General features: G+C 44.5%; 1 protein-coding gene and 1 long non-coding RNA gene across 8 annotated transcripts in view; one reads left to right on the top strand and one right to left on the bottom strand.

Moving 5' to 3' along the window:
* Positions 1 to 27,766, bottom strand: part of ALPK2 (alpha kinase 2) — a 131,468-nt gene that overhangs the window by 80,415 nt on the left and 23,287 nt on the right. For all 4 annotated transcript variants that reach the window (XM_047767047.1, XM_047767048.1, XM_047767046.1 and 1 more), the window contains exon 4: positions 574 to 2,305. In XM_047767047.1, coding sequence (XP_047623003.1) covers positions 574 to 2,305 — 1,732 coding nt within the window. The remainder of the gene's footprint in view (positions 1 to 573; positions 2,306 to 27,766) is intronic.
* Positions 1 to 27,766, top strand: part of LOC125119706 (uncharacterized) — a 42,316-nt gene that overhangs the window by 1,997 nt on the left and 12,553 nt on the right. The window contains exons 1-4 of one of the 4 annotated variants that reach the window (XR_007133145.1): positions 1,627 to 1,709; positions 2,190 to 2,327; positions 4,616 to 4,724; positions 14,581 to 15,226. This is a non-coding gene — a long non-coding RNA (uncharacterized LOC125119706). Of the gene's footprint in view, positions 1 to 1,626; positions 1,710 to 2,166; positions 2,328 to 4,615; positions 4,725 to 14,580; positions 15,227 to 27,766 lie in introns of those variants that run through there. The other 3 variants (XR_007133144.1, XR_007133143.1, XR_007133146.1) reach the window with 3 other exon arrangements.

The following is a 27,766-nucleotide window of genomic DNA, read 5'->3' as shown; positions in this document are numbered from 1 at the left end:
ATAAAACAAGCATTCATTTAAAAATCTACTTTGATTTTTGAGCACAGCAAAACCTACTTTTTTCTACTTTCTGCAGCATCATTAAATGAATTCTGCAAATCTTTGAGACACACCAAAATCTTTCATTTGTCCTATGAATTCTCATGAAAGCCAGCAGTTGACCAATTTTCAAAGTGTCCCCCCAAATTACTAAAAAGAATACCTTGTTTTGCTTTTTTTTTAAACTACACCCGAAACACTTACTTGAAAAACTTTCTGAATAGTGACATTGCCTGGTAAAACACATGCGGTAGACAAAATATCAGATTTCTTTTTCCAGCTGTCCAGAATCCCATTAGTGCCTCTTATTTCTATCTGTCTTTTGCTATAATTAGGATGGCTCAGAGCTTATCTGGGCCTTTTTTCAAAACCAGATTTCCTTCCCAGCAGCAGCCCCTGTCATTCACAAGTTCCCTGATGGTACTGGGAGAATGATTTTGATGTACGTTGTGGTACAGCAACTATCAATGTGAAGAGAAGGGAAATACACACACACACATTTTAGCTTGTAATTTTTAAAAAGAGGAGTCTTACCTGAGGCTGATCACTCCTGTATGGAACCAGGCTTGCTTCATATACATTTTTAATCCACACTCCTTCTCCCCAGAAGTCCAAGCTCCCTTCGCTGGGGAGCAAGCCTGATGGAGTCTGGAAGGTTTCTGCTCCTTGCTCTGCTTGGGCTGGAACAGCACAGCCTCCTGCAGGCAGCTGGGAATTCAGATCAGTAGCGTCTGCTCTGGCGTGGGAACTCGCTCTTTGATCACTTGGGGTGCAGGGGTGCTTCACAGGTCCCTTGGGACAGAGGCGATTAAGGGAGGCTTCTGCTGCCCTTTCGTCCAAGTTGGGGTTCAGCTTCCTGGCTCTTCCCTTAACTCCTGGTGGCCTGGCCCTGGCAGGTTTCTCTGTGCTCCTCCTGCTCAAGGAGTCCTTTCCTGCTGCTCTTTCCTCAGCCGCGCTCTCCCAACACTGGTTCATCCCTGATTTTCTAAACTCACCAGACAAGCTCTTCCCCTTTCTCCCTGTCACAGCTTTATCCATGGTTAGCAGATTGTCACTGGCAAATCCCTCTCCTGCCTGGCTGTCTCTGGTTTCTCCTGGAATTCCTGAATAACCATTTTCAGCAGCCTCTGAAGCAGCGGGTGCATTAGATCTTCCCTGGTCTGTCACCATAGACGTCCCATCCCGGTGAGGTCCCAGCGTCAGGGTCATCCCTGTTTGCTGGGATGAGGCACAGCCCGTGGAGGCAAGGCTGCTCCTCACCCCCACTTCTTGGGGTGGTGAGTGATGACCACGGAGGCCAGTGGTGGCATCCATAGGCCCCGTGTCATCTGACACCAGAGGCCCACAACCCATTTCACTGAGGAAACGCTCACACCCACCCAGGCCACACTCATGGAATTCCATCTCTTCGTCATCGCTTTCTAATAAAAAAACATGCCCAGTCCCCTGCAGGTTCCTTTGCCAAACTGCATTAGAGTAATCTGTCATAACGTCGGAACATTCCAGATACTCCAGGTCATCGTCTGAAAACTCCTCAGTGTAGGTTAGGGTTATCTCTGGGCAAAGTTCATAATCACTGTCAGAGTCTATGCTGGAAGCCGGTGGGCTGATGGGCTTGTTGACCGTGGACCTGTCACCTGGGGAAGTGGATGAGGCTGCCTCCGTCAGCGGTAGGCTAAAGCTGATGTACTTCTGTACTTTGGGATTGTGGTGGCTAGAGTTTAAGTCTTCCTCATTAGGGCCATTACACTCTAAGGCACCCTCCATTAACCTGGACACTCTGGAATGCACGATCCTGTGGCAAAACCCACCTTCTTTACTGGGAATATTACTTGAATTAGGAAAAAGCAACCCATCTGCAGTTTCCTTTCTGTGATTTGGATCACAAGCCTCTTCAGTTTGCCTTGTGTCTTTAACGTCCGAGAGATTTTCAGAACTGGATACATCAAGGTCATTATTGGCCAATAACTGGAGTGAACATGGCCCGTCGAATTGGGAGGAAGGGGAATCAGCTGATGTGGGAGGACCAGAGGCAATACGTTCTTCTTCCCTATAAGGATGTTCTTTCTCATCAATTTGACTTGTGTTTTCCTGCTCATATGTCTCCATTTCACGGTTCCAACCCGCATCCCCCTCATCTTTTGGGCTAGGAGAGAGTTGTAGGTTCTCTGACGAGCACTCAACTTCAATGGAAGCAGAACAGCAGATCATCCCAAAACAGTTTTTAGCAGAGATTTGATAAACAGCAGTGTCCTCTGGGGTACAGCTAGGATGAAGAGAAGATACAGGTAAGTTTGCCACCTTTGGCCGTGCATGCCTACATTTCTTGCATCATGGCACACACAGAAAGTGACCGTGGTTTTACTGCACATTCAAGGAGATATGTGGTCTCCGGGAAGGGGTTTGTGGTCAGAGGCAAGAGGCTGGGATATTCAGCATTTTCCCTGAAGACTTTCCACCATCCTACCCCAGAGTGAAAATGCTAAGAATTACTTAGAAGAATGGGGAAACGATTCATATTCTAGTTTCTTCCTCTCTCCTTTTGTCATGTTTATGAGTTTGAAAAAGCATAACTTTTTGGAGTGAGGTATTTTTCACAAATAACTCAAGTATTCTAACTCCTGTAGTGGAACAGTATCAACAGTAACTCTATTTTAAAGACCATGTTAAGAAGCCTTGGTTCTTGCCAGGAGGCTGTAAACGTATCATAATGTGTGTATGAAGAATAGTGCTGTTTCCTCTTGAATTTAATGTGACTATAGAGGTCTAAACCACAGTCATGAACCCCTCTGGTTGGAAACCCACATCCACATGCCATCCTGACTTAAGACCAAGCCAGGTGTTTGGCTTTGGCCCAGCAGGGAAGAAACTGAATCCTGGATCATGCCACACCTGCTCTCCCTGCTCCAGGAAGGACAGTGATCTGCAGCCCCTCCCTTTATTGAGTAGAGCCAACTGGAGCCTGGAGTCTGACCTGCCTTGCTAACCTTTACCACTAGGACTCTTCTCCAGGCTCTGAAGTCCCTATAAAAACTCATTATACTTGCTTTATAATTTACACTCTTTTTTATCCCATTTGACCTCATTGTAATGTAACACTCTAATCTCACTCTGTATTTTCCAGTTCACAAGGCAAGACCTGAGGGTCTGGCTCAGACTTAGAAATGATGCTCAGATCTTTAGTGACTGATGTGTGCAAAGGGTGCACAAATATCTAACCTAGGAAGGTCAGTATTAGAAGCTCACAGTGACAGGACACAGTGTTCCTTATCTTCTTCCTTCCTCACTGGAGGGACCTCTTTGTCTCCTAAGCTCGTATGTGTTCATAAGCCTTCAATTGTTGGGTGTCCACTCACATAGGCCTCATTTTCAGAAATCATAGACTAATTCCAATTTCATTAACACCTCCTTTTTTTGGTAACTCAATTCCCAAGTAGAACCTACCCAGGGGTGGCTGAGGTTGGCCAAGCCTGACCCACAGCTTATGTCTAGATTTGCCTTGGCCAACAACACAGGGAGACTGAAATTTTGGGCAACTTTCTGGGGGAGACAGTACCTGCTCCTGCCTGTTCCACAAGGTGATTCTGATATTCAAATAACAAAATCTATGTGAAGGGGCTTTGTAAAGCAGAAACGTGTGGTCACACATACTCTATAAGAAAGTGGAAGTGCGGAGTTCCCATCATGGCTCAATGGAAATGAATCTGACTAGCAACCATGAGAACACAGGTTTGATCCCTGGCATCGCTCAGTGGGTTAAGGATCCAGCATTGCTGTGAGCTGTGGGTGTAGGTCACAGATGCGGCTCGGATCCCGAGTTGCTGTGGCTGTGGTGTAGGCCGGCAGCTGCAACTCCTTTTCGACTCCTAGCCTGGGAACCTCCATATGCCGTGGGTGTGGCCCTAAAAAGACAAAACATAATAATAAGAAAGAAAGAAAGAAAGAAAGAAAGAAAGAAAGAAAGAAAGAAAGAAAGAAAGAAAGAAAGAAAGAAAGAAAGAAAGAGGAAGTGCTAAAGTGACAATTATATAATGTGATAGAGGTATTATCTAACACTACCATGGCAGTCCTATTGCAATATAAAGGTACCAAATCAATATATTGTACACCTTCAACTTACACAATGCTGTATTTCAAATATAACTCAATTAAAAAAAAAAAAAAGAATGAGGCAGTGCCAAGACCAGGTTACCTTTGGTTCTCAAGAAATGTGCAGAAGAATCATCAGGGAGCTCCATTCAAAATTCTTGAATCAGAATCTGTTGGGAAAGAGCCTGGGAATCCGCTTTTAACTTTCCCAAACACATTCTTCTGCTACAGACTGTTCTTGGCCCACCTTTGGAGCCATCTTCAACCTCATCATTATTAATTAGGCTTAGGTCTCCTCAAATCTGAGGGAGGCATGGAGAGAAAGTGACTTTTGCCTGAGTTTCCCATTATCCATGTCATTCCCTTCACACCTCTTTCTGGCTAGTCCTTAGTGATGTGGTCTCAGTTAAGAAATTAAAAGGGGCATAAAATAGCACCATGGGCTACTGGAAAATCCCAAGTAATTCTAATCTTCTGATATATCCAGGCCATAATCCCTCTGCTGGACAAACCGGCTACCCTGAAGATACGATGACTTCTGTGGAAAGAAGAGAAAGAAAGAAAAGAAAACAAGCCCGAGAGGCACAAAGGACCAGGTAAGAATGCAGTAAAGGAGGGAACAGAGATGATTCTCAAGAAATCGAGAAGAGGAGCTCCCGAGGGATTTCCCATCATGGCTCAGCAGTTAACGAACACGACTAGTAACCATGAGGTTGCAGGTTCGATCCCTGGCCTCACTCAGTAGGTTAAGGATACAGACTTGCCATGAGCTGTGGGTGTAGGTTGCAGACGCAGCTTAGATTCAGTGTTGCTGTTGGCTGTGGTGTAGGCCGGCGGCTGTAGCTCTGATTTGACCCCTAGCCTGGGAACCTCCACATGCCATGGGTGCAGCCCTAAAAAGACGAACAAAAACAAAAAGGAAGAGGAGTTCCCTGGTGGTTTAGTGGTTAAGAATCCAGCATTGCCACTACTGTGGCTCAATATGGCGCAGGTTTGATCCTTGGCCTGGGAACTTTCACATGCTGCATGAGGCCACAAAGAAAAGAAAAAGAAGAAAGAAAACAAAACAATTTTCAAAAATATGGAGAAAATAAATGGATTAAATACATTTAACTTCTAAATGAACAGATGGGGGAATGTTAATAGTAATATGGGATTTTATGGAACATGTGTTTTAGCTGATATAAGATTTGCAAGTTGTCCTGAGTACACTAAAGAGGAAAAGGAACTGGATTAAGTATAATTAACTTCTGGCTAATGAATTCCTTTGAGAGAGTTACAGTTTGCAGTTGGCATGTCCTAGGTAATTATCTCCAAGCATCCTAATGAGGAAATGGAAAAAATCAGGCAAAGAACCCAGTCTTTGTTGAATACCTCCTCTATTAAACAGTGTGCTAGCTGCTCCTTGTCCGCAAAACTAAAGCTCAAAGGAGACATTTCCCCAAAGTGACAAAGTAAGTGGTGGAGCCAGGATAGGAAACCAGAGCCTCTGACTTCGATGCCTGGTTCTGCATATCCTGTTAGTAAATGAACATTCAGGAGTTCCCATTGTGGCTCGGCAGAAATGAATCTGACTAGTATCCATGAGGATGCGGGTTCGACCCCTGGTCTTGATAAGTGGGTCAGGTATCTGGCATTGCCATGAGCTGCGGTGTAGGTCACAGACTCGTCTCGGATCCCACGTTTCTGTGGCTGTGTTGTAGGCTGGTGGCTATAGCTCTGATTTGACTCTTAGCCTAGGAACCTCCATATGCCACAGGTGCAGCCCTAAAAAGCAAAAAAAAAAAAAAGAAGAAGAAGGAGAAGAAGAAATAAAATGAACATTCAGAGGGAGATGACAGAGTGTAGAGAGAGATCATGTTTGTAAATAAAGTGTTTCTGTTCTAAGTTTTCATCTTGATGGATCAACAGACAGTGAGAGTATGTACTAATATGTTGGTTTGAGCTGAAGAAGAATCAAGGAGATGGGCAAGAACCCCAAAATGACTAAAATCTACTGGGGAAGAGACTATAAATTTCTCAGAGAAGCTTGTAGGTATTCTGTGCTAAATTGTATGGTGAGGTCTGGAAGGGCAAAGGGAGTTCAAAAAAGCGACTTGAGTGGTAGCCACTGCAATGGTATGAATACAAAAGGTTCAGAATCTTTACAAGATGCTGGCAGAGTGACCTGCATGCCCCATAGTGATTTGACAGAAATGCAAAACCATTCCAGAAGAAATTCCCTGAACAATTAATTGCATTCTCTCCTTGCATACCTTTCCTTTTGGCTGAAGGAAGCTGCAGCCTTCCTTCACCTTGCTGTGAAAATCTTGTCTGAATACTCCAGGTTCTTTCTAAGTTAGTCATATTCATATTAGAGAAAAAGGACCTTAAGTAGATGGAGCTTCTTCTGAGCTTAAATCACCTGGACTGGTCTAAACGAGAGGTTCTCAAACATTTTGGCTGCTGGACCAAATTTTTAAACTCTCAAGGATAACTGACAACTCAAAGAACATTTGTTTATGGGGGTTTATAGCCATCAATATTTACCATATTAAAATTAAAACTGAGAAAAATTTAAAACATTTATTCCTTCAAAAATAACAAAACTTAACCCGCTACATATTTACATAATTAACATATTTGTATGAAAAATACCTATATTTTTCCAAAACAAAGTAAAATTGGAAGAGTGGTATCACTTTATATTTTTTTCATGTATCTTGTGGCTTAATAGAAGACAGCTGGATTTTTGTTATTTGCTTCTGTATTCAATGCAATGCAATACACTGTTTGAGTTGAAGTATATAAAAAAACCTGGCCCCACAAAGATATGTAATTGGAAAAGGAAGGATTATTTTAATAATCTTTTCTTATGATTGCAGATAATCTCTTTGATACCACCCAAAAATTCGTTGCAATGTGGAATCTGAAACCACATCAAGGAATTTTTCATACTTGTTATATAAAATCCATTGGTCTGTATGGCATTTTACATGCATCTTTAAACCCATGTATGACTTTGTAACATCATGCATTAGTTCCCTGGAAAAACCTGGCTTGTGAAATCTTACAAATATTATTACAGTTCAATACACAATATTTTTAAGAATCACTGATCTACTGTTCTTCTCAGAACAATTTTGAAGTACTAGAAAACTATCAAGCTTATAATGAAGAATATAAGTTTTCCAAATTTCTAAATTAAGGAAATGATATAAATATTAACTTATCATAATGATATAAAACAATTCTGTGCTAAATTGCATGACAAAAGTAGAAGATGGAGGGCATCAGCAAAAACTGAAATAAATACTTCTGGAAGTTTTCTCCTTTGCAAAAGTAGCAAGAATACTGGCAAAAATTTATCTGAATCAACTCTTTCAGAATGCTGAAAACTTAGTCGAAGACTATTTATTCAAGGATTTATTCAAGAAAAATGGCTGAATCTCAGTAAGAACAGTGCATTTTTTGCATTTTGACTTGTCCTGGTCCTCTTCTCCATCCCCCAGCTCCATTGTAGTCTTGTGAACCAACAGCCCACAATCAGAGCGAAAATCAGCAGCCTGGCAGCCACTGAAAGAGACAGAACAGGGTTGAAGGAACTCCAAAGCCCCATTCCCAGGGAATCACCATTATTTGACCTGTCTGGTGGTTTCCCAAAAGACCCCACTCACAAGGCTGTCTCTATGCAACCTGATGCAGAGTTCACTCCTTGTGAACAATACTGTCCCTGACAGCATTTGCAAAAAAAAAAAAATCAGGGGCAATAGTTTACCATCATGGCTGCCTGCAGCAATGGATAACAGCTGAGACAAACAATAGGCTAACTGAAAAGATGAAAAGGAAAAGCTGAGTCATGACACATCCATGGTGGCACTGAAAAACTCTGACATATTCCTGGGGCTCTAGAAGGCCATGCACATGCGTACGGCTGAGAGCGTGTCCAGAGCTGTGCTTATGCTCTGGAAAGACCTAAGAAGACAGTAAACTCTCACCTCTAACCAACCTTAAGACTCTACACCAGCAGGAAGTAAAGGCTAAGGCAGAGCTGCCAACTGCCTGCTGAGCGTTGGAGGGAACCCCTAACATGTACACAGAAACTGGGAGCCTCACTGGGTTGAAGCATCTATGGAAATCTCTGTTCAACCATTAGTTGACCACCAAGCTGAGAGAGACTTCAGTGGCCATAAAGAAGAAGAATACAGATTCTAGAGAATTAGTTCAAAAGAGTCACTAAACAAACAAAAAACAACAACAAGCCCTGGGAAGGTGGGGGCGGGGAGAATATCTGGTTTCCAGAGTTGCCACATAGTATTTTCACAAAAATATTATGGGCTATGTAAAGAAATAATAAAGTATAGCCCATACACAGGAAAAAAAAAAAAGCAGTCAATAGAAACGATCCCTTGACATGCTGGATAAAGACTGTAAATTAGCTATTTGAAGTATGTTCAAAGAACTAAAGAAAAGTAAGAGGAGTTCCTTTCATGGCTCAGCAGTTAACAAGCCCGACTAGGATCCACGAGGATGCAGGTTCGATCCCTGGCCTCGCTCAGTGGGTTAAGGATCCGACGTTGCCGTGAACCATGGTATAGGTCACAGATGCAGCTTGCAGCTCAGATCCTAAGTTGCTGTGGCTGTGGTGTAAGTCAGCAGCTGTAAGTCCAATTAGACCCCAAGCCTGGGAACCTCCATATGCTGCTCATGTGGCCCTAAAATGCAAAAAAAAAAAAAAAAATTAAGAGAACAGTGTCTCGATAAAGACATATAAATTATAAATAAGAACCAAATAGAAATTCTGAAGTTGAAAAGTAAAATAAGTGAAATGAAAAATTCAGTAGAGAGCTCAATATCTCAATATTAGATTAGGAGTAGGTAGAATTAAGCATCCATGAACTAGAAGATGATTAAGTGAAATTATCTAGGCTTAGGAACAGAAAGAAAAAGAATGGATAAAAGTGAACAGAGGAGTTCCCGTCATGGCGCAGTGGTTAACGAATCCGACTAGGAACCATGAGGTTGCGGGTTCAGTCCCTGCCCTTGCTCAGTGGGTTGACGATCCGGCATTGACGTGAGCTGTGGTGTAGGTTGCAGACGCGGCTCGGATCCCGCTTTGCTGTGGCTCTGGCGTAGGCCGGTGGCTGCAGCTCCGATTCAACCCCTAGCCTGGGAACCTCCATATGCCGTGGGAGTGGCCCAAGAAATAGCAACAACAACAACAACAACAACAACAACAACAACAAAGACAAAAGACAAAAAAAAAAAAAGTGAACAGAATCTCAGAGTCCCATGGGACACCATCAAGCTTATAACACTTGCATAATGAGAGTCCAAGAAGGAAAGAAGAGAAAGACACAGAGAGAATATCTGAAGAAACTGGAAGTCCCTAGTTCAGAGAAGGACTTATAATAGCTTGGGTTTTTTATTAATATAATTGATATATAACATTGTATTAATTTTAGGTATATAAAATAATGATGGTATTCATATATGTTGCAAAGTGGTCACCACAATAAGTCTAGTTAATATCCATAACCATACCTAGCTCATGTTTTTCCCTTATGGTAAGAACTTTTAAGGTCTACTCTCTCAGAAACTTGCAAATATACAACACAGTATAATTAACTAGTTACCATGTTGTACATTTCACGCTCAGGACTTATTTTATAAATGGAGGTTTGTACCTTTTGAAAAGCTTGGATTTTTATCACTGGCAATAGATACTTTTACTTTTCCTTGAAGTGGCAGGAAAATCTGTTTTTGAGAATGTCTACCAAATACCCGGGGCTGAGTAACCATTGTTTGTCCATGGTTCTTTCAAGTAAAAACTCCATGAAAAAAAAAATGGTTAGTTCAGCTTGTAACAAATAATCATCTAGGTGCTTTTCCTCAAGACCACCTAAATCTCAAGGAAATCCTGCAGAAGTGCTCTGGGCATAGTTCCCACTTTGCTACAAAGGGTAGTAAAAGGGCTTTTTACCGAGTTGTCAGAATTTAATAAAATTAACAATTTTTATTGATGCATCAAAGACACCATTACTAAGATTTTTTTGTCTTTTGGTTAGTTTTGAACTGCTGCTGTATGGCTGTGAGGAATTCTATGACAACCAGGGGAGTCTGGGGCTCCTGTCTTGATTCATACCAAGATACCATCCATTTTACCATCCATTGCTTTTTACCATCAGTGCACAGGTCAAGACAGTGAAAAGGGCAAATAATGTTTCCGTATTTTTTGTGATAGTAGTTTTGACCTCTGAAAGGGCTTTACGGACCTCTGGGGGGCCCACGGACCACATTTGAGCACCACCAATTAAAGCGACTCACCAAGGGAAGCTTTAATATACCCTCAGCATTCTCTCAGAGAACCACACCTGCAGAGAAGGGCTGCTGGACGCTGGGAGAGGGGCGCTAACATGGAGGGCTGACTGCTTCACTCAGCATATTTACAGGCTCTCTTAGGCAGATGATTCAATGGCTTTGGGCCTCAATTTCCCGATACCCAAAGAGAAAGAAGACTTCTATCTGGGTTCCACCTCCTAGAGATGCTGATCTGATGCTCAATACATGGGTCTATGTGCCTTAATTTGGGGAGGGAGGGGGATGGTTTCCATCAGCGCTGGGAGGGGAGTGGTGGGGGAGGGGAGTGACACTAATTCAAAAGTTCCTCGGGATCCCACCAGCTTAGAATGGTTTTGTGCCTTGGGAACAAGTGTTGTAAATGTGAGTGAGAACGAAGAGCCCAGGGCAAGTATCCACAAGACAAGTAACCCTATAAAATAAGAATATGAAGACAAGGAGGTTAGGGAACAGAATGTAACAAGCGCAATAAAAGACATGGAATCATTTTTTTCTTTAGCTACAAGGGCAATAGTCCTATCAAACCCGATACACTTCTAAATCCCACCACTTGTCATCACCATCATCATCAACCCATAAGGGTGTTGTGTTTTCACATGTGTCATTGCCTACATTTATTCATGATTCCAGTGGCACATGAAAACAAGGTACTCCTATGTGGACTGAAAAGCAGCCTACTCCAGCTCTAGGTGCTGCTCCTTTCCCCTTTATCTCCTGACCTCCCTAGAGGTCACTTCGTAGCTCCCTCAAAAGCTCTCCCAACAAGGTTAAAATTGCTGAAACTCAAAATGTGTGATCTGACCAGCTGCCCTGAAGACAAGAGTTCCTAAGTGAAGACGCTGAAACAACTGGCTAGAGGTCAGATTTGGAATCCTCTCTGAAGTTCAGATACGATTCTATTTTATGATGTATTCCATGTTCCAGTGGAAGAAAACAAAATCTGGACACAAGCTGTCTGCCATGGCTCCCTGCTCCCACCCTGAGCCTTGCCCCTGCCCCCCACCCCACCTGCTCCCGCTGCAGCAGAGATGGGGGAGTGCTGGCTCAGTAAATACTTATGTGATGACATCCGTGTCCTCTCCACAGTCAGAGCACCAGGTGAAGGTCATAGTGTTTTCTGACACTAAGTGTCTGTATTTTACAACTTGCCTAACTGCTGCTATCCATTTTATTAATTGAATTATTCAGAAAAACTAAAGGAATAAGAAAGCCATGGGGTTTTTTTTCATGCCCCAAAGCTGTTTATTATAGAGACAGAGGAATTTCTTGATGTTTTCCATAAGCAGCTAGACACATTTCAAAAGCAAGGAGATTTCTTGTACATGTATTGACGTATTTAGTTATTTATGCCACAAATACCACATGTCCAAATCACACATCTGAAGAGCTGAAAGGGGCCCATGGGCTGTGCTGCTCTGGGGCCTATCTGCTGCCCACTCACTGTGCACCTGTCCCCTGTCCTGCTCTGTGGCACAGAGCTGACCTGCAGAAGCCTGCGTCACCCAGGCTCCCTGGACCCCCAGCTTCCTGCTGCATTTGACCAAAGACAGCAGGAGATGGGAGGGTGGGAAGACAGGGGAAGCCAGCCTCAGGTGGCATTTCCAGCAGACTCTGCTGCTCCTATAGCTCCACGTCCCACAGGACAGCCCACCTGGAACAAGTGGCCCCGATGCCTTACTTTGCCTCGGAAGCAGAGGGAATGGTGGCTTCCTGCCAATGCTCACCTCCAGGGGACCTCACTGCCCCTAGCGTGGCTCAGTCACCTGTGCAACCCTGCATTTAATGCTTATAAATGGATTTTGTCTTCCTGGTTAGGCCCTGACTGATATAGAGGTGATTTATTTTACGGGTGTTGGAACTGAGGTCCAAAGAAGACATGACTGTCTTAAGTTACACAGCTTAAAAAAATTACAAGCAATGTCTCCCACATGTAAGGCACTATATTAGCTGCCTTAGAGAAGATAAAGATGTTAAATTCCAAGATCCTCCGAGGGCCCCATCCAATAAGGAAAACGAGATGTCTGTACAAGCAACTCCAATACACGATAGTAAGTGCGAAGTGCCATTAAAAATCAGACCAGGAGTTCCCGTCGTATCTCAGTGGTTAACGAACCCAACCAGTAACTATGAGGTTGTAGGTTTGATCCCTGGCCTCTCTCAGTGGGTTAAGGATCCGGCATTGCCATGAGCTGTGGCGTAGGTCGCAGATGTGGCTCGGATCCCCTGTGGCTGTGGCTGTGGCCGGTGGCTACAGTTTCAATTGGACCCCTAGCCTGGGAACTTCCATATGCTGCAGGTTCGGCCCTAAAAAAACAAACAAACAAACAAAAATCAGACCAACTACAGACATTTGCAGGTGGGAGTGGGGTGGGTACATGATCACGAGGGAAGGTTTCCTGGGAACTTCAAAGCTGAAGCAGGTCTAGGAAATACATGGTAGGGTTTAGGCAGGAAAGATGGTACATGCCTGCAGTTGGGGAGGGGGCTGTCATTTCAGGCAGAAGTAGCCAAAGGTCAGAGGAGGCAAGAGAGCTCCAGGCCCTCATGGAAAACAACAAACCATGTTGCATGTGGACCCCGAGGCGAGCATGAGCAGAAAGGTGAGACAAAGGCATGACTTACTGCTGAATCAGGGCGCTATAGTGAGTGAGGAGGGACATGATGAATATTTATATTAAACCACAGGCAGAAAGTGGGGCTGAACCAGGCAAATCAGGAGGAAGAGTCACCCATCAGGAGATGGGCAGGGCCCAGATCTTGAAAGATTTTCCATCCCAGACTTTGGTGTTTGGATCTCAGGCTCCAATTCACTGGGAAGCAGATCAGAGAGGTCATTTGGGGAGGAGCAGACAGACCATCCTATAAGATGTTCATCGCTTTTGCACAGGGTACCAGCCTGAGGATGGAGTGCTCCCAAGCTCCTAGGCCTCTGGCTAAGCAGGAACACCCCATTCTCCCATATGTCCTGTTGAATGTACAACTATATACCACATGGGACTTTTAAAAGACAGACAAAAAATTGATGATTATAAGACTTGTTTCTGGGAGTTCCCACCGTGGATCCAAGGAAATGAATCTGACTGGTATCCATGGGGACGCAGGTTCGATTCCTGGCCTCGCTCAGTTAAGGATCTGGTGTCGCCGTGAGCTGTGGTGTAGGTCGCAGAAGCGGCTCGGATGCTACATTGCTGTGGTATAGGCCAGCAGCTACAGTTCTGATTTGACCCTTAGCCTGAGGACCTCCATATGCCACAGGTGCAACCCTTTAAAAAAAAAAAAAAAAAAGACTTCTTTCCTTCCCTGGGGGAGCTAACAGTTTTGCCCAGAGATAGAAATTTCAAGTACTAAACAGGGAGCCTTATGTGATTTGCAAACTCCAGTGTCATCAAATTCCAAAAGGCACCGTTGAGGCAGCGGGCGCTCTGGGGGATAGGAGGGAAGAGGTCAGCGTGGCCTGGATCCCAGGGAATGGAGCCAGGAGCATGCAACCTGAGCCCGGGGGAAGGATTAGACTTTGGCTGGATGGGGAGGTGGAGGGGGGTGCCTTCTGGCAACTGTACCAGAGCTGGAACCAGCAGGTCGAGCACAGGGGACAGCAAAGAAATGAACTGGTGGGAGGAGAAGGCCCTGAAGGACAGGGATTCTGGAAGGCACAGATTCTGCTCAGGAGCACAGCATGGGAGCCAACTGCTGGACACATTCTCCTTTCTCTCTTCACTCAAGCGCAACTCTGAGCAGACCAGAGAGGTAGATCATCAACTCGGTAGGGCATATAATAGTTAAGGGACTTGGCGGGAAGCCTGCCTGGGTTCACACGCTGCCCACCCACTGTGTGATAGTGGACAGGCTACAGGAGGGGCTCGGGTCAAGAACTGTACCTAGGCCAGAGGGTGACATGAGGATGATGGGGGTTAATTCCTGTAAAGTGGGTAAAGCAGGGCCTGGCACACACGAAGCACTAAATCGGTAGTTCTCAGCCCTGGCAGCACCCTAGCAACCTGTGGAGGGCTTTTAAAACTTACCAGTGCCAGGAGATTTTTAGGGCAATGAAACAAGTCCGTATGGTACTGTATTGGCAGGTAGAAGTCATTGTGCGTTTTCCCAAACCCACAGGATGTACAATGTCAAGAGTGAGCCTTGGTGTCAACCGTGGACTTGGGGTGATAAAGACGCATCAGTGGAGACTCATCAGCGACAACCGTCCCACTCTGGTGGGGGATATGGACAGAGGGAGAGTCTGCATTGGGGGCAGGAGTGGATACATAGAAATTGTGCTTTCTGCTCCATTTTGCTCTGAACCTAACACTGCCCTCAAAAACAGTCTAGTGAATTCCAGTGCCTGGAAGCCACCAAGAAAATCAGTGAACCAGCAACGCAGGGTGAAGGGCTTCACCACTGGTGTTTTTTAAGCCTCCTGGGTAATGGTAACGGGCAGTCAGAGTTCAGAAAGCATTAGCTCCGGTACCTAGTGAAGGAGGGAGGGGATGACAGAGGAGGGATTTCAGCCTGGATGTGAATGGGGAATGGTTTCCTGGCTCTTGTTTGGCACAAAAGTACTGAGCTTTTGACAGCTTTTTGAGCCTCTGGGACCAAATGCAGACCAACCAGACATTCTCTGAACAAGGAATGGGCAAAATGATTTCAGAAAGGAAAGCCTCTCATGGCCTGACTGACAACAGGCTTAGTTAACAGATGACTGACTCCTCTTATCAAAAGAAAACTCAAAGGAGTTCCCCAGTGGTCTAGTGGTTAGGATTCAGTGCTTTCAGCCTAGATTCAATCCCTGGTCTGGGAACTGGGATCCCACATCAAGTTGCTCAGCCAAAATAAAGGAAAAAAGGGTGTGTGTGTGGGGGGGCAACTCAAGGGTTAGCTGGAAACAATCCCCACTTGCCCCACTGGATGGGCCACTAAGCCCGAGTAATGTCCCAGAATGTCTCTGGACTGGCCCCTGCGACTGGCCCCTCACTCCACCGTCTCCAGCCACAGGAACCTTAAACACTCCCACACCCCTGGGGCTTCTTCCTGCCCTTGCTCTCCACCATCTACACCCTGATGAGAACACTCTTTCTTGGATAATAATCACGCCCTCTCCCACTCCTACCCATCACACCTCTGCTCCCGGCCCCTCATCAGACAGCCCATTCCTCCCTGACACAACTTCCCTTCCTGCCCCTCACTTACTCTCTGTCACCAGACACTTTACTGGTGGTGTTAGTCTGTCCACTGTGTGACTCCCCCTCGAAACCCTATTCCGAGATTGGGGATTCTGCTCCACTTTTACCACTGGTTCAAAGCCACCGCAGCAGGAGTGAAAGGAACTAAGTCAACCAGCTTCCTTAAAAAAAAAGTGAAGAAGTTTTTTTTGTTTTTTTTGGTCTTTTTTTACTTTTTAGGGCTGCACATGCAACGTATGGAAGTTCCCAGGCTAGAGGTCGAATCAGAGCTGCAGCTGCCAGCCTACGCCACAGCCACAGCAACACGGGATCGGAGCTGCATCTGTGACCTTCACCACAGCTCATGGCAATGCCAGATCCCCAACCCACTGAGCAAGGCCAAGGATTGAATCCTCATGGACACTAGTCGGGTTCATTACCACTGAGCCATCAGGAACCCCTAGTGAAAAAGTTTGAGTGGACATTTGAACAGATAATGGAAACTACGAATGCATGCCCAGCTCCTGGTCTGTCAGGTGACTTCAAACCTTTAGAAAGAAGAAGCTGGAGCAGTGACAGTTAAGAATCCTAAATTCAGGATCATTACAGAAGCAGGGATTGACGTCACCTTGTTACTCCAGCAGAGAAAGACTAAACACTGTAGTCAGTTCATCAAATGATCCCCTTGTTTATGTGTTTGGTCAGAGCAGACCAACATTATAGAGGCCCTTGGATGGAAAAGGAACCCCTCTCTCTCCACCCACCCTTGAAGGGGTTAGGACTCTGTATAAATAAAAACAGTGCTCCTGGAAAATGAAACAAACAGCCCCTGGGATGTAATAGGCCCTCCATGAATCCTTATTTTTAAAGGAACTGCGCACAATGCCTTCTTTTTGAGTAACACCCTGGCATGTGTGTTTAGTAGATTTTGTTTTGGAGGACAGTGCTGGTTGAATGAGATGCACTGAGGGATAGAACAGGACCCAGGGGCGCTGGGGACACAATTCTTGGGTGATCCTAACTTGGCTGCTAACCAGTTTAGGAACTTGGATGGGTCCCATGGTCATTCTGAGTCTCAAGTCATCTATAAAGTAGACCAATTATATCAGCATTTCTTGGGAACAGACGCTGAGCATCAGTATTTTTCAAGAGTGCCCCAGGGATAACATATAGACAGGAGTGGAAGAATCCATAAAGCAGGACCCTTCATGCACCCCAGTCGCCTGGGAGCTTGTTAAAAATGCCGAACTCAGAGTGGGGACTGGGATTCTGGCGAAATTCTAACGAGTCCCAGGAGAGGTTAACAGCGGCTGCTGGTCTGAAATCAACCTTGAGTGACAAGGTCTTGGAGTTGCTTCCAGCTCTCTGACGCCACCGTATCTGTGAGGAGTGAACGTTGATTTATTAAATTCTCAGAAAAATCTCAGCTGTCACTTGACCTGCAGCTCCGTTTGAGCCAAGTTCCCAGTCAATGCCCAGCAGCTGTCCCCACATGCAATTCTGTGGGTCTTTGAGTGGGTTTTACTATTAAAACAAAAAACAAAAAACTAGTTGATCAGTGCAAGCAGGGGGAATGTGCAAAATCGGATATGAGAATTCTCTCAAAAAGCAGCCTGGGAGATTGTGGTCAGGTTACAAGTTAATTGCTGTTCTTGGACAGTATTCTGTCATGGGATGTTGGTGCCAGCTGTGTCTCTCTTTGTCATCTTCACCGGGTCATCTGATTGTGTCTCTGCCTCACTCCCATCTCCTGGTGCCCACTGGGTGGGCAGGCATGGTGACTGGCAGCAGACAGGAAAGCGGGGACTGGCATGGTGCCTGGGGGAGCAGCTCCACGTTGGGGTAAGGCTGGGCAGGGCTGACAAGGAGGAAGAATTTCCACCCCATTGGAGCAGCAGCCCAGGAAATGGGGAACAACAAGACCAGAAGGCGGGCAGCCACATGGTGCCCAGAAACTCAGGCTCCCTGGAGCTGAATGGGCAACAGGAACTGCTGACATGGTCGCCTTGTGCCTCCAGCTCCTGCAGGAGACCTTTTAACATTATTTTCTATCTTCGCTTTGCCTCTAAAGTACCAGCAGATGAGCCACCAAGAAGCTACAATAAAGGAGTTCCCATTGTGGCTTAGCGGTAACAAACCCAACTAGTAACTATGAGGATGCGGGTTTGATCCCTGGCCTCGCTCAGTGGGTTAAGGATCCTATGTGGCCGTGAGCTGTGGTGTAGGTCGCGGATGCAGCTCCATCTCCAATTGGACCCCTAGCCTGAGACTTTCCTATGACACAGATGCAGCCCTAAAAAGCAAAGAAAAAAAAGAGGGAAAGAGAGAGAAGCTACAGTAAGTCAAATCCTGTCCCCTGGGTTCAGATGGCTGTCTGTAGAATGGCTGTGGAGGAGAAAAAATTAAACTGACAAGGACAGATGAACAGGAGAAAATCATGCAAAGTTTATTGAATTTGTACGTGTCCATAAGAGCCTTCACAAGAGAATAAAAACCCCAAAAAGTGACCAGAACAGGAAGCTTTTTATACCTTTTAGACACAGAAACAATAAATTGGTGAAGAACTGACACCACAAAGGGTTTGGGCGGTGAGTAGTAAATGGTGAAGAAGTGACAGGAGGATAAGGGTTAGTTTAACGAAGTTTGTACAGAGTTCTTGGCTCCCAGTCTTACCTCTGGGGATAAGACTGCCTTCCTGCCTCCTGGTACCGGGAATGCACCTTTCACACGGGAGTTTTAGGGCTAGTTTCAGGAAGAAAGGTGAGGGGGTCGGTCAGAGCAACCTTCCTACTTCCCCCATTTTACAAATATTTTGGAGTTCCCATCGTGGTGCAGTGGTTAACGAATCTGACTAGGAACCATGAGGTTGCGGGTTCAATCCCTGCCCTTGCTCAGTGGGTTAATGATCCGGTGTTGCCGTGAGCTGTGGTGTAGGTTGCAGACGCGGCTCGGATCCCTTGTTGCTGTGGCTCTGGTGTAGGCCGGTGGCTACAGCTCTGATTTGACCCCTAGCCTGGGAACTCCATATGGTGCGAGAGCAGCCCAATAAAATGGCAAAAAGACAAAAATAAATAAATAAATAAATAAAAATAAAAATAAAAATATTTCTTCAACTTAAGATATTTCACATGCCCGGGTACCATATTTTGAGGTAGCGTGTCCTGAACTCCATCAGCTCAAGACTCAGTAAAGAGGAGTTCCCATTGTGGATCAGCGGTTAGTGAACCCGACTAACATCCATGAGGATGCAGGTTCTACCCCTGACCTCACTCAGTAGTTTAAGGATCCGGTGTTGCTGTGAGCTGTGGTGTAGGGATACAGATGTGGCTCAGATCCCACGTTGCTGTGGCTGTGGCGTAGTCCGGCGGCTTCAGCTCAGATTCACCCCCTAGCCTGGGAACCTCCATATGCCACAGGGGCAGCCCTAAAAAGGCAAAAAAAAAAAAAAGACTCAGTAAAGAATATATGCTAGTGTGGGTGTGGAGCAAAGGGAACCCTCCTACACTGTTGGTGGGAATGTAAGTTGGTACAACCACTATGGAAAATAGTATGGAGGTACCTCATAAAACTAAAAATAGAACTATCATATGATCCAGCAATGCCACTCCTGGGAATACATTTGGAAAAAACTATAATTCAGAAAGATATATGCACCCCTATGTTAAGAAAAGCACTACTCACAATAGCCAAGACAAAGACACAATCTAAATGTACATCAATAGATGAATGGATTAAGAAGATGTGGTACATATATACAATGGAATACTACTCAGCCATTTAAGAAGAGTGAAATTAATGCCATTGGCAGCAACATGGATACAACTAAAGATTCTCATACTAAGTGAAGTAAGTCAGAAAGATAAATACCATATGATATCACTTACACGTGGAATCTAAGATATGACACAAACGAACCTATCTATAGAATAGAAACAGATTCAGGGACAAGGAGAACTGACTTGTGGTTGCCAAAGGGGGAAGGGCTTAGGGGAGGGATGGAGTAGGAAGTTTGGAATAGATTTAAGCTACTATATATATAGACTGGATAAACAACAAGTTCCTACCGTAAAGCACAGGGAATTACATCCAATCTCCTGGGATAGACCATGATGGAAAAGAATATAAAAAAGAATATATATACACACGCGCACACACATACACACACAAATGACTGGGTCACTTTGCTGTACAGCAGAAACTGGCACATTACAAATCAATTTTAATTTAAAACAATTTTTTAGGAGTTCCTATTGTGGCTCAGGGATAACGAACCTGATTATTATCCATGAGGACTCAGGTTCAATCCCTGGCCTCGCTCAGTGGGTTAAGGATCCAGCGTTGCTCTAAGCTGCAGTGTAGGTCACAGATGCAGCTTGGATCCATTGTTGCTGTGGCTGTGGTGTAGGCCAGCAGTTGTAGTTCCATTTCAACCCCTAGCCTGGGAACCTCCATATGCCATGGGTGCGGCCCTAAAAAAAAAAAGTGTATATATATATAAAGAACATAACGTGAGTTCTCTTGTGGTACAATGGGTTAAAGATCTGGCATTGTCACTGCAGCAACTCAGGTTGCTGCTGTGACTTGGGTTCAATCCCTGGCCCAGGAAATTCCACATACCACAGGCGTGGCCAAAAAGAAAAAAGAAAAAAATTTTTAAATAAAAAAGAATATAACAAAAAATATAACTGTATGCATTGCATAATTCATCCCACAAATCTTTATTGAGTTACTGTTGTGGGCACTGTACTTGGTGCTGGAGGTTTAGCAGGGAAAAGATCAGACAAGTTTCTCTTCTCATGGAACTTAACTTCCAGTTGGGGAAAACTCATGACAAACAAAAGCACAAATAAAAATACAGCATGAGGAGTTCCTGCCATGGCGGAGTAGAAATGAATCTGACTAGGAACCACAAGGTTGCATGTTTGATCCCTGGCCTCACTCAGTGGGTTAAGGATCCAGCGTTGCTGTGAACTGTGGTGTAGGTCACAAATGTCACTTGGACCCAGCGCTGCTGTGGCTCTGGCATAGGCTGGTGGCTACAGCTCTGATTGGACCCCTATCCTGGGAACCTCCACATGCCGCAGGTGCGGCCCTAGAAAAGACAGAAAGACAAAAAACAAAACAAAACAAAAAAACAAATACAGCATGGCAGGAAACACCCCAAGTGTCCATCAACAGAGTAACAAATTCTGTAAGTCCAAACCATGTAACTCAGAAATACTGCTCATCCATGAAAGGAATGAACCACTGACACATCAAATGACATGGATGATTCTAAAAATAATGATGTGGCGTGAATAGAAGCCAGATACAAAAGAGTACATGCTCCTTGATCTCATTTACATTAAAATCCTAGAAAAGATAAACTGGTCTTCAGTGACCCAAAGCAGACCAATTGTCATGTGAGGATGGCTGGGCAGAGAGGGCAGGAAAGCAGGCTTGCAAAGGGGAGTTGATGGATCTTTGGCGGGGATGGATGGGCATGTTCACTCTCCTGGTGGTGGTGATGGTTCCATGGGCGTTCATGTGTCAAGGCCCATCAAATTGAATACTTTAAATGTGCAGAGTTAGGAGTTCCCATAGTGACGCAGTGGAAATGAATCTGACTAGGAACCGTGAGGTTGTGGGTTGGATCCCTGGCCTTGGGCAATGGGTTAAGGATCCTGCATTGCTGTGAGCTGTGGTGTAGGTTGCTGACTCGACTTGGATCTGGCATTGTAGGTCAGCAGCTGTAGCTCTTATTGGACCCCTAGCCTGGGAACCTGCACATGCCATGGGTGCGGCCCTAAAAAGCAAAAAAAAAAAAAAAATTGTGCAGAGTTCATTATATGTCAGTACACCTATGCAAAGCTATTAAATGTGTGTGCACATGTGTGTGTATATGTATGTATACACATACCTCCGGTTGTGCACTACACAAAAAAAAGGCAAGAATGAGGAAGGTAGAACACGCTGGGGGTGGGCAGTGCTATTTTCACTGGCTGGTCAGAGAAGGTCTTGGTAATCAGGTGATTTTGAGCAAAAACCTGAAAGCAGTAAGTGGATTAGCCATGGGCTATGTGAGGAAATATCTTCTACTATTCTAGTAGAAGGAAGAGCAAGGGAAAAGGCCCATATAATACAACTACCATATGCCCACTCATTCCTGGGCATATATCCAGACAAAACTGTAATTCAAAAAGACACATGTACCCCTATGTTCAGAGCAGCACTATTCACGATAGCCAAGACATAGAAACAACCTAAATGTCCATCAGCATATGAATGGATAAAGAAGATACGGTGTATATATACATATATACATACACACACACACACACACATATATACGTATATATATAATGAAATACTACTCAGACACAAAAAAGAATGAAATAATGGCATCTGCAGCAACATGGATGCAACTAGAGATTCTCATAGTAAGTGAAGTTAAGTCAAAGAAAAAGACAAATACCATGTGATATCACTTACATGTGGAATCTAAGATATGACAGAAATGAACCTATCTATGAAACAGAAATAGATTCAGGGAAAAGGAGAACAGACTTATGCTGGCCAAAGAGGGAGGGGCTTGAGGGAGGGATGGAGAGGGAAGCTGGGAATAAATGTAAGCTATTATATATAGACTGGATAAACAACGAGGTCCTACTGTATAGCACAGGGAACTATATTCAATATCCTATGATAAATCATAACAGAAAAGAATATCTTTAAATATATATAACTGAATCGCTTTGCTATACAGCAGAAATTAACACACAATTGTAAAACAACCATATCTCAATTTTAAAAAAGAATAAAAGAATATTTACCAAAAAAACCAAACCAAACCAAACCAAAAAACCCTTCTGGAACTCACAAGCTCTGGCTCGATTCCAGTTGTCCTAACTATCTGTCAAATAACTTCTCGATGATATCCACCTTTAAAGAGGGCATCTGCCAGGTGATCACTAGGGCTAAGACTGGGATTTCTAATATCAGCCAGACTCACCATCTTTTCAATCCTCAGAAATGTCAGCATTTGATTCTGTATTACAAAGGAAGACTGAACTCCTGTTGGCCCAAGAAAATCCCTTGTGTTACTGGTCCTCTCTAAGTTCTCAGAAGGTGTTGATGGAATGGTCTTTCCAACACATTCAGTGTGTGTCCAGTTTCTAGTGACTGTGTTCCTTTCTCTGGCTGTCCCACCATCTTGGGAGGGGCTCTTGGACTGACCTGTCACCTGCCCCTAGATTAGCATGGATTTGCCCTACAGTGGCAGCGATGGCCCAAGTGGCAGCAATGGCCCAAGTCCTATCCCCAGGAAAGGATGAGTGAGCACACAGGAAAAGCTGAGTGGCCCCTGTCATTCACTCCACTGAGACACTTAACTACCAAAGTTAAAACCGGAATGTGACGACGGGCAGCGGATTATTGCCACAGACCTATCACCCCAGGGACCAAATGGGCACTTCTTATTAGACCCTTGGGACTCATTCAAGAAATGCTGCAGGCAGTGGTCTGAGGAATGACCACGGTGATGCACACCTGCTGAATTCATTCAGGAAGAATGCTTCAGGAGCCCGTCCCGGCTCTGTGCTGGGAATACAGAGGCCCTCGTGGCACTGGAAAGCTCTATCAGTCATCTTTAAGACTTGTGACACCTACTTAAGCTCACGGGAACACCAAGTTCACAAAATGCTTTCCAGCCTCAGATGAGGTGCCTTTTCTGTCTCAGCCAAGACATAGCAAGATTCAGTCACCTTTATTTCTACCCAATGATTCCTTGATCAAACATGTGAATCTAGAGTTCCCGTCATGGCGCAGCAGAAATGAATCCAACTAGGAACCATGAGGTTGTGGGTTGGATCCCTGGCCTCAGTCAGTGGGTTAAGGATCCAGCATTGCTGTGAGCTGTGGTGTAGGTCACAGGTGTGGCTTGGATCCTGCGTTGCTGTGGCTGTGGTGTAGGCCAGCAGCTACAGCTCCAATTAGACCCCTAGCCTGGGAACCTCCATATGCTGCAGGCATGGCCCTAGAAAAAAGCAAAAAAAAAAACACCAAACAAACAAAAGCATGTGAATTATATTGTATCCACCAAAAGGAAAAGAGCAGAGAGGAAAAATGCTGCCAAACTAAGCTACTTTTCTTACCTCTAAACTGTCCTTTTGTCTTTTTAGGGCCACAGCCCCCGGCACATGGAAACTCCCAGGCTAGGGGCTGAATCAGAGCCGCAGTTGCCAACCTATGCCACAGCCACAGCAATGCTAGATCTGAGCCATGTCTGTGACCTATAGCACAGCTCACGGCAACACCGGATCCTTAACCCACTTTGGGAGGCCAGGAATCGAACCCACGTCCTCATGGATACTAGTCAGGTTCATTACCGCTGAACCACACACAACAGGAACTCCTAAGTTGTCCTAGTTTTAATCAGTCCCAAAATTATAGTTCAGTGTGGGGAACACACTCAAACTGTACAAAGTAACTATTATGTGTTATTTATTATTCTAAATTCTTTGCATGTGTCCATTTAATCTCTACACCAATGCCATGAAGCAGGTACTATCTTTATCCGCATTTTGAACGTAAGGAAACTGAGGCAGAGAGGTTAAGCAACTTGCCCGAGATGATACCACTTATGAGAAGTAGATCTGGGGCTTAAATCTAGACAAACTTGCTTCAAATCCTTACTTTCAATAGTGGATATAATCGCCTTGTCCTTCATAGGTGAAGTTGATGGCGACACTTCTACGTTTAGCAGGATGTGTGCCTTGAGGTGTTTCTTCCAGGAATGGAGTTTTTTGTTTTGTTTTTTGGTTTTTTGGCGTCACCCACAGTATGCAGAAGTTCCCAGGCCAAGGATCAAACCCTCATGACAGCAGCAACCTGAGCCACAGCAGTGACAACACCAGATCCTTAACCAGCTGAGCCACCATGGGACTCCAGGAATGGAGATATTTTTAGCTGATTGCCCTATACTTGTTTGCCCAGCCCCATTCACAATGAACAACTCATGTTTTTTAGACATTTGGGAAAGAATGTGGGGCCTCCCTGGGTATAAAAAGAGGTGGAGGGTCCCTCCAGAGCCAAAATCTTTGGCTTAGACAACGACTGTTTATGAACAATCCCCTGCCTGCTATAAACCAGAGTAGCTTCAGAAATAAAACAGTGTCCCACGACTTCCTGGCCATGAGACATCACTAAAGTCACAGAGCCCACCTTCTACAAACCATCCAAATGAGGGTTTTGAGTATAAACCTATGACAAAGACAGCTTCAACCCTGTGTCTGGGTTATAGCTCTCCTGTTAAATATCCTTTTCCACCTTGTCTTTGAAAATTCTCCACCAAGTCTAACACTTTTCAAAACTGTTCATATAAAAGTATCCTGGCTCTAAACACACCTGGAATTATAAGCTAGGACAAAGTGATTCTTTGAGAGTAATTCGGAGAACACAATGCCTTCAGGGAGTGGTAACTACTAATAACAACTAGTGTTTGTTGCACTTACTTGCACACTTTGTTGACCATTTTCATGAATCACCTCAATACCTCGTCACAAACACTCATTTTAATTTATTTATTTATTTATTTATTTATTTATTTATTTATTTATTTATTTATTTATTTTCCCACTGTACAGCAAGGGGGTCAGGTTATCCTTACATGTATACATTACAATTATATTTTTCCCCCACCCTTTCTTCTGTTGCAACATGAGTATCTAGACAAAGTTCTCAATGCTATTCAGCAGGATCTCCTTGTAAATCTATTCTAAGTTGTGTCTGATAAGCCCAAGCTCCCGATCCCTCCCACTCCCTCCCCCTCCCATCAGGCAGCCACAAGTCTCTTCTCCAAGTCCATGATTTTCTTTTCTGAGATGTTCATTTGTGCTGGATATTAGATTCCAGTTATAAGTGATATCATATGGTATTTGTCTTTGTCTTTCTGGCTCATTTCACTCAGTATGAAGTTCTCTAGTTCCATCCATGTTGCTGCAAATGGCATTATGTCATTCTTTTTGATGGCTGAGTAGTATTCCATTGTGTATATATACCATGTCTTCCTAATCCAATCATCTGTCGATGGACATTTGGGTTGTTTCCATGTCCTGGCTATTGTGAATAGTGCTGCAATGAACATGCAGGTGCACGTGTCTCTTTTAAGTAGAGTTTTGTCCGGATAGATGCCCAAGAGTGGGATTGCGGGGTCATATGGAAGTTCTATGTATAGATTTCTAAGGTATCTCCAAACTGTTCTCCATAGTGGCTGTACCAGTTTACATTCCCACCAACAGTGCAGGAGGGTTCCCTTTTCTCCACAGCCCCTCCAGCACTTGTTATTTGTGGATTTATTAATGATGGCCATTCTGACTGGTGTGAGGTGATATCTCACGGTAGTTTTGATTTGCATTTCTCTTATAATCAGCGATGTTGAGCATTTTTTCATGTGTTTGTTGGCCATCTGTACATCTTCTTTGGTAAAATGTCTATTCAGGTCTTTTGCCCATTTTTCCATTGATTGGTTGGTTTTTTTGCTGTTGGGTTGTATAAGTTGTTTATATATTCTAGAGATTAAGCCCTTGTCAGTTGCATCATTTGAAACTGTTTTCTCCCATTCTGTAAGTTGTCTTTTTGTTTTCTTTTGGGTTTCCTTTGCTGTGCAAAAGCTTTTCAGTTTGATGAGGTCCCATGGGTTTATTTTTGCTCTAATTTCTATTGCTTTGGGAGACTGACCTGAGAAAATATTCATGATGTTGATGTCAGAGAGTGTTTTGCCTCTGTTTTCTTCTAGGAGTTTGATGGTGTCCTGTCGTATGTTTAAGTCTTTCAGCCATTTTGAGTTTATTTTTGTGCATGGTGTGAGGGTGTGTTCTAGTTTCATTGCTTTGCATGCAGCTGTCCAGGTTTCCCAGCAATGCTTGCTGAATAGACTTTCTTTTTCCCATTTGATGTTCTTGCCTCCCTTGTCAAAGATTAATTGACCATAGGTGTCAGGATTTATTTCCGGATTCTCTATTCTGTTCCATTGGTCTGTCTGTCTGTTTTGATACCAGTGCCACACTGTTTTGATGACTGTGGCTTTGTAGTATTTCTTGAAGTCCACTCATTTTAACTTAACTCAATTTAACTGACTTGCTCAAGGCCACAGAGCTAACAAGCATCACGCTTCTTTTGAACTCTTCTTTTTTTTTGTCTTTTTTGTTGTTGTTGTTGTTGTTGTTGTTGCTATTTCTTGGGCCGCTACCGCGGCATATGGAGGTTCCCAGGCTAGGGGTTGAATCGGAGCTGCAGCCACCGGCCTACGCCAGAGCCACAGCAACGCGGGATCTGAGCCGCTTCTGCAACCTACACCACAGCTCACGGCAACGCCGGATCGTTAACCCACTGAGCAGGGGCAGGGACCGAACCCGAAACCTCATGGTTCCCAGTCGGATTCGTTAACCACTGCGCCACGACGGGAACTCCTCTTTTGAACTCTTAAGCGTTCATTAGATTACAAAATGTGGGTGTTCCCTTCATGGCTCAGCAGTTAATGATCCCAACTAGCATCCATGAGGATGTGGGTTTGATCCCTGGCCTAAGGATACAGCATTGCTGTGAGCTGTGGTGTATGGCTCATGTGAGGCTCAGATCCCATGTTGCTGTGGCTGTGGTGTAGGCCAGCAGCTGCAGCTCCAATTCGACCCCTAGCCTGGGAACTTCCATATACTGTGGGTGCAGGCCTTAAAAAAAAAAAAGTTACAAAATGTGGCCACTAATTCCTCTCATCCAGTTATGTACATCCTGTTGCAAAGTGACATTTCTACTCCACTCATCAAAAGGTGGCATCTTTCTTTATGCCTTTTGAATCCGACCTGGTCCTGTGACTTGTTTTGGTCCAGAGAATATGGTAGAATTATGTCATAAAGGAGCTAAAGAGGACTTTCAGCCTTCTCTTGGATTGCTGCCCTGAGACTGACATATAGGAAGCCAGTTCTAGCCAAATGGAGGAAGAGTCCACATGCAAGAGAACTGAGGGGGCCTGGCCAATAGCCAGCTACAACCACCAGATCTATTGGTGAAGCCATCTTGGAACTTCAGCCTCACCAGTCCTCAGACAGATGCAAGTTCACAAGTGAGCATGTGTGAACCAGGTAACACCAGCCAAGGAACCCCTGCCA

This window comes from Phacochoerus africanus, chromosome 2, assembly GCF_016906955.1.
Source record: "Phacochoerus africanus isolate WHEZ1 chromosome 2, ROS_Pafr_v1, whole genome shotgun sequence".
Classification (NCBI taxonomy): domain Eukaryota; kingdom Metazoa; phylum Chordata; class Mammalia; order Artiodactyla; family Suidae; genus Phacochoerus; species Phacochoerus africanus.
This window is presented reverse-complemented; position numbering and strand designations above follow the sequence as displayed.